General features: G+C 48.0%; 1 protein-coding gene across 1 annotated transcript; it reads right to left on the reverse strand.

The window, feature by feature from the left end:
- Nucleotides 1-808: 808 nt before the first annotated feature.
- LOC109768640 (F-box protein At3g07870-like) lies at nucleotides 809-1915 on the reverse strand. Its single transcript, XM_020327390.1, has one exon. The coding sequence runs from the start codon at nucleotides 1913-1915 to the stop codon at nucleotides 809-811; it is 1107 nt and encodes a 368-aa protein (XP_020182979.1).
- Between the last annotated feature and the right edge of the window lie 5159 nt (nucleotides 1916-7074).

Below are 7074 nucleotides of genomic sequence, written 5' to 3' on the forward strand. Positions count from 1 at the left end.
AAACAAGAGAGAGAGAGAGAGAGAGAGAGAGAGAGAGAGAGAGAGAGAGAGAGAGAGACTAAATTTAGAAGACTTCCATTTTTTGTGCCAAATCTATGGAAGGGACCAAGAGTTTGGTACTATTAGAGTTGAGAAACTAAATTTATACTTTGGATCTTTCGCAATAGATTGAGAACAAAAAATGCACGTTGTTCCTTTATTTAATCGTCCATTAATTAGATCAACTTTTGGATAGTCTGGATTTTTGTTTTATGGATAGTCTGGATTAAGTGGATCAAATAACTCATGTTTTTTTACACTGGTATAGATGATGATAACCTAGGAAGTTTACTAAAGAAATGCTTTTGTCCTGAAAAAGAAATGCATTAACCGATCTTTTTCTCTCTCTTAACGAAGGAAAAAAATAGTCGCACTTTCTAGGTCTTACGCTAATAATGCTAGAAATCCACACTCTTTCTTCCATATTTTCTTTATAGAATTGAAATGTCTCAACTCATAAGAGACACAGATACTATGTCACCACACATTGCATACACTAGGCTGCCAAAAAGCCAACCACGGATAGACATTTTTTTTTCCGAAACACTAATATGTTCTTACTTTACATCATTGCCTACATTCAGATCTCATTTTCTATATATTTTGTTAGATATCCGGAATGTATAATACTATATATTATGGGTAAAAAGAAGGCTTTTGGCTTGTACTAAATCCCTACATGTCTTGAGGGAACTAAATGCCTACCTGGTTTAGCTTATATGGAGAAATAACTAAATCCATGAACAAACAAACATTCTAATCATACAAATTAATATTTATTGGCCTCATAAGCACTTAGTGGCTCTGTTGTTTCGACGTAGGCGAATGTCCGGCACTGACTGTACAAATTAGCACCCTTCATATTTGCAACTAACGTCCCATGATCCCGCTGGCCAACCTGCACCACCTCACCGGACAATGACGGGCCTCTCCTTCTATGGTGTACATGCAACGATGACTCCTCTCGTGTCAGGATGTACTCACCATACACGAAATGAGGCCACGGAAGGTATTGCCTCCGGAGGCTATACCGGCGGCTCCACCGGCGGCCCTTCTCCATAATCCACACCTCGGTAGTTACAGAGCGGTCATGGGTGACAATGCCCAGCCTTCCATGTACCTCCGTTAGGCGGGCATGATCAGGCCCGGCTGGCTGTGCAGGGAGCTCTGTGAGGGAAGTGATGAGCTCGTCCTCGAGGTCAAACGACACGACCCTCGTGGCCGCACCCTTCGTAACCCAGTGTGTTATGCCGTCGATGCTAACGATGCCAGAGCCGAGGTTGCACCTTGCCCTACCCTCAAGGCTGGTCGGCACCTCCCGCCATAACGTATCCCCCAACGTGAGCACATGCACACCGTTGAACTCGCACACGTGTCCGAAGCTGCATGGAACGTGCACCACCTTGTGCCGCCCCGTCGTCGGGTGGTACGCGAAGCTGTATGCCTCGTCCCAGTTTCTCGAGCGGCTGTGCCCGATGAACTTGTCGGCGCAAGGCAGCAGCGGGAGGGGCAACGTCTTCTTGGTGGCCGGGTTGACCAGGGTGATGGCGCCACCTGTCATCTCCTCGTTGTTACAAAGGCAGAGGATCCCGTTGCACGTGCCGACTAGCTTAGAGCGGCCGTCGCTTCTCCACAGCTCTCTGCAGCTCCCCGTGGACGACGAGGACAGGTCGTCGACGACGTAGGCGACGGCGTTCCACCAGAGGAGGGCCTTGGCGCGGCTCCGCATCTCCGTGGTGTGCTCGCTGACGACGTCGTGCCAGTGCCGGCACACGAGGCGGGCCCGGCGCCGGGAGCTCGGCGGCAGCCGTAGCAGGATCTCCACCAGGACGTCCGTGGGCAAGTCGCAACATCCCGCCGCATCGTCCATGGCCATGGGCTCCGTTTCTTCCGGTTGACCCACATCAACGCCGTGCGTCGTTTTCGTTTCAATATAACCGGAGGGACCGGCCGGGTTCGAATCCGACTTGGATGTCAAGTTCTCTCTCTCTTTTTTTAGTGGTATAAGTTCCTTGTTCGTTATGGAACTATATCTTGCCTGCCATGTTTGCTGTGTTTTCGGCGCAGTTTTGGACGGAACAGTCTTGGTCCCCAAAGGTGCAGCTTCGTTTTTTTCTTTGACGTCAGGTGATGGCGTGTCGCTCCCACCCTCCCCCTTCCACTTCCTCGGGCGACGAGAACGAAGCGAGAATAAATCCCCAATCTACTCGCCTTCCTCACCTACCTCGCATCAATTCGAGCTCTCCCCACCCCCAGCTTCCACCTACCAGCTCTCATGGCAGGGGCGCGCCGTTGTGGGCTGCGGATCCGACGGCTTGTGCCGACGACTCGGGTGGCGGAGCCACGGGCGCTCCCATCTCCGGGGGCGGCTCCCCTCCCCGAGATCGACCCCAACTCACCGGAGGCTCAGCGGGAGATGTGGCGGGTGGTGCGGGAGCGGTTCCCCAATCGGGAGGCGTGGGGGGACATTCACCTCGACATCCTTCGCTATGCGAACTTCACCGAGCACGCGCGCTTCATCGGCGACGACGGCTGCATGGATGTGGAGCTCCTCTTCTGGGCGATTCAGGAAGCCGAGTCGCCAGATCCTGCACAAGCGGCGAAGTGGGCGTTCTTCAAGACGGCGAATCCTTCTCGACTCAACATCAGGCCGCCGTCGGTGGAGGGGATTGCCAGCATTCCGCCGGAATTCCTCCCCCCGGGGGTGGAGCTGCCCCGCCGTCGCCAGTAAGAGATCCGACGCCTCGCCTGTCCCAACACCGCGCCATCGATCCCCCTCCCTGGCCTGGTGAGGGAGGTATGCATGCATTTCGCCTTCCTCATACATTTCGTTCGCGTTTGTTGGCTCTGCGTTCGCGGAGGATCCAGTACAAGGTGTTGATGGATTGTGTATCGTCTCGCTTAGTTGATTCGGACGAAAATAGGATTTCTCCTGTCATGCGCTTTGAACCACCTGATGTTACTGCCATTTCTATGGCCTCTGGACATGCGACTAAATCAAATTTGGATAGAATTAGGGGTTCCCCTGGTGCGTTGATTGCATCTACTAATGCTGTTGCCGTTTCTACGGTCGGTAAATCTATGAACAATTTGAATTTAGGCGATAGCCTGCTTAACAGCACGAGTGTGACAGGTAAAAAGCTGTCCTCTGTTCCTACTCAGATTGCGACAGGCCCTAGTTTCAAAATTCGTGATCCTGGTAGGAAAACGTATTCTCAGGGGACGCGTTCACGTGGGCAGGGTGACCTAGAAACTATAGAAGAGCACTTTGGCCAACTCTGGCTTATCCCATCCCCTCCCCGCCGCCGCCTACCTCCTCCACAAACATCCCCTCGTGTTCATCCCTCTCCTTCTGGGTTCACTTGTTGGATCCGGAAGGATTTGATCTCCTCCCACTCGTTCATGGCCGCTGATTGGAATCCTGCGCCGCGTCGTGCTTTTGATCCAATTCCAAGAACCATCAAGGTTTCGAGGGAGGGTTTGGGCCCTGGATCTCTTTCGTTTGCGACAGTTGTGAAGCAATGGATTGCGATGGCTGACCGGAGGGTTGCTGGCGTGGGCGGTGTTGGGGAACGTAGTAATTTCAAAAAAATTCCTACGCACACGCAAGATCATGGTGATGCATAGAAACGAGAGGGGAGAGTGTTGTCCACGTACCCTCCTAGACCGAAAGCGGAAGCGTTAGCACAACGCGGTTGATGTAGTCGTACGTCTTCACGATCCGACCGATCAAGTACCGAACGCACGGCACCTCCGAGTTCAGCACATGTTCAGCCCGATGACGTCCCTCGAACTCCGATCTAGCCGAGTGTTGAGGGAGAGTTTTGTCAGCACGACGGCGTGGTGACGATGATGATGTTCTACCGATGCAGGGCTTCGCCTAAGCACCGCTACGATATTATCGAGGTGGATTATGGTGGAGGGGGGCACCGCACACGGCTAAGAGATCCAAGGGATCAATTGTTGTGTCTCCAAGGGGTGCCCCTCTCCCCGTATATAAAGGAGTGGAGGAGGGGGAGGGCCGGCCCTCTCTATGGCGCGCCCTAGGAGGAGTCCTACTCCCACCGGGAGTAGGATTCCCCCCTTCCAAGTAGTAGGAGTAGGAGTCAAGGAAACGGGAGAGAGAAGAGAAGGAAGGAGGGGGCGCAACCCCTCCCCCTAGTCCAATTCTGACTAGGCCTTGGGTTGCGCTCAGCCTCTCCTCTCTCTTTCCCCTAAAGCCCAATAAGGCCCATATACTCCCCGGCAAATTCCCGTAACTCTCCGGTACTCCGAAAAATACCCGAATCACTCGGAACCTTTCCGATGTCCGAATATAGTCGTCCAATATATCGATCTTTACGTCTCGACCATTTCGAGACTCCTCGTCATGTCCCTGATCTCATCCGGGATTCCGAACTACCTTCGGTACATCAAAACACATAAACTCATAATATAACCGTCATCGAACTTTAAGCGTGCGGACCCTACGGGTTCGAGAACAATGTAGACATGACCGAGACACGTCTCCGGTCAATAACCAATATCAGAACCTGGATGCTCATATTGGCTCCCACATATTCTACGAAGATCTGTATCGGTCAAACCGCATAACAACATACATTGTTCCCTTTGTCACCGGTATGTTACTTGCCCGAGATTCGATCGTCGGTATCTCAATACCTAGTTCAATCTCGTTACCGGCAAGTCTCTTTACTCGTTCCGTAATACATCATCCCGCAACTAACTCATTAGTTACAATGCTTGCAAGGCTTAAGTGATGTTCATTACCGAGTGGGCCCAGAGATACCTCTCCGACAATCAGAGTGACAAATCCTAACCTCGAAATATGCCAACCCAACAAGTACCTTCGGAGACACCTGTAGAGCACCTTTATAATCACCTAGTTACGTTGTGACGTTTGGTAGCACACAAAGTGTTCCTCCGGTAAACGGGAGTTGCATAATGTCATAGTCATAGGAACATGTATAAGTCATGAAGAAAGCAATAGCAACATACTAAACGATCAAGTGCTAAGCTAACGGAATGGGTCAAGTCAATCACATCATTCTCCTAATGATGTGATCCCGTTAATCAAATGACAACTCTTTGTCCATGGCTAGGAAACTCAACCATCTTCGATTAACGAGCTAGTCAAGTAGAGGCATACTAGTGACACTCTGTTTGTCTATGTATTCACACATGTATTATGTTTCCGGTTAATACAATTCTAGCATGAATAATAAACATTTATCATGAAATAAGGAAATAAATAATAACTTTATTATTGCCTCTAGGGCATATTTCCTTCAGTCTCCCACATGCACTAGAGTCAATAATCTAGTTCACATCGCCATGTGATTTAACACCAATAGTTCACATCATCATGTGACCAACACCCAAAGGGTTTACTAGAATCAATAATCTAGTTCACATTGCTATGTGATTAACACCCAAAGAGTACTAAGGTGTGATCATGTTTTGCTTGTGAGAGAAGCTTAGTCAACGGGCCTATCATATTTAGAGCCGTATGTATTTTGCAAATATTCTATGTCTACAATGCTCTGCACGGAGCTACTCTAGCTAAATGCTCCCACTTTCAATATGTATCCAGATCGAGATTCAGAGTCATCCAGATCGGTGTCAAAGCTTGCATCGACGTAACTTTTTACAACGAACTCTTTATCACCTCCATAACCGAGAAACATATCCTTATTCCACTAAGGATAATTTTGACCGCTGTCTAGTGATCTACTCCTAGATCACTATTGTACTCCCTTGCCAAAAGCAGTGTAGGGTATATAATAGATCTGGTTCACAGCATGGCATACTTTATAGAACCTATGGCTGAGGCATAGGGAATGACTTTCATTCTCTTTCTATCTTCTGCCGTGGTCGGGCATTGAGTCTTACTCAATTTCACACCTTGTAACACAGGCAAAAACTCTTTCTTTGATTGTTCCATTTTGAACTACTTCAAAATCTTGTCAAGGTATGTACTCATTGAAAAAACTTATCAAGCGTCTTGATCTATCTCTATAGATCTTGATACTCAATATGTAAGCAGCTTCTCCGAGGTATTTCTTTGAAAAACTCCTTTCAAACACTCCTTTATGCTTTGCAGAATAATTCTACATTATTTCCGATCAACAATATGTCATTCACATATACTTATCAGAAATGCTGTAGTGCTCCCACTCACTTTCTTGTAAATACAGGCTTCACCGCAAGTCTGTATAAAACTATATCCTTTGATCAACTTATCAAAGCGTATATTCCAACTCTGAGATGCTTGCACCAGTCCATAGATGGATCGCTGGAGCTTGCATATTTTGTTAGCACCTTTAGGATTGACAAAACCTTCTGGTTGCATCATATACAACTCTTCTTTAATAAATCCATTAAGGAATGCAGTTTTGTTTATCCATTTGCCAGATTTCATAAAATGCGGCAATTGCTAACATGATTCGGACAGACTTAAGCATAGATACGAGTGAGAAACTCTCATCGTAGTCAACACCTTGAACTTGTCGAAAACCTTTTGCGACAATTCTAGCTTTGTAGATAGTAACACTACTATCAGCGTCCGTCTTCCTCTTGAAGATCCATTTAATCTCAATGGCTTGCCGATCATTGGGCAAGTCAATTAAAGTCCATACTTTGTTCTCATACATGGATCTCATCTCAGATTTCATGGCCTCAAGCCATTTCGCGGAATCTGGGCTCATCATCGCTTCCTCATAGTTCGTAGGTTCGTCATGGTCAAGTAACATGACCTCCAGAACAGGATTACCGTACCACTCTGGTGCGGATCTCACTCTGGTTTACCTACGAGGTTCGGTAGTAACTTGATCTGAAGTTACATGATCATCATCATTAGCTTCCTCACTAATTGGTGTAGTAGTCACAGGAACAGATTTCTGTGATGAACTACTTTCCAATAAGGGAGCAGGTACAGTTACCTCATCAAGTTCTACTTTCCTCCCACTCACTTCTTTCAAGAGAAACTCCTTCTCTAGAAAGGATCCATTCTTAGCAATGAATGTCTTGCCTTCG

Source organism: Aegilops tauschii, chromosome 2 (assembly GCF_002575655.3).
Source record: "Aegilops tauschii subsp. strangulata cultivar AL8/78 chromosome 2, Aet v6.0, whole genome shotgun sequence".
Taxonomy (NCBI): Eukaryota; Viridiplantae; Streptophyta; class Magnoliopsida; order Poales; family Poaceae; genus Aegilops; species Aegilops tauschii.

What these genes read in the sequence shown, in the direction of transcription:
- LOC109768640 (XM_020327390.1), bottom strand. Translation starts at nt 1,915, where the DNA reads ATGGCCATGGACGATGCGGCGGGATGTTGCGACTTGCCCACGGACGTC.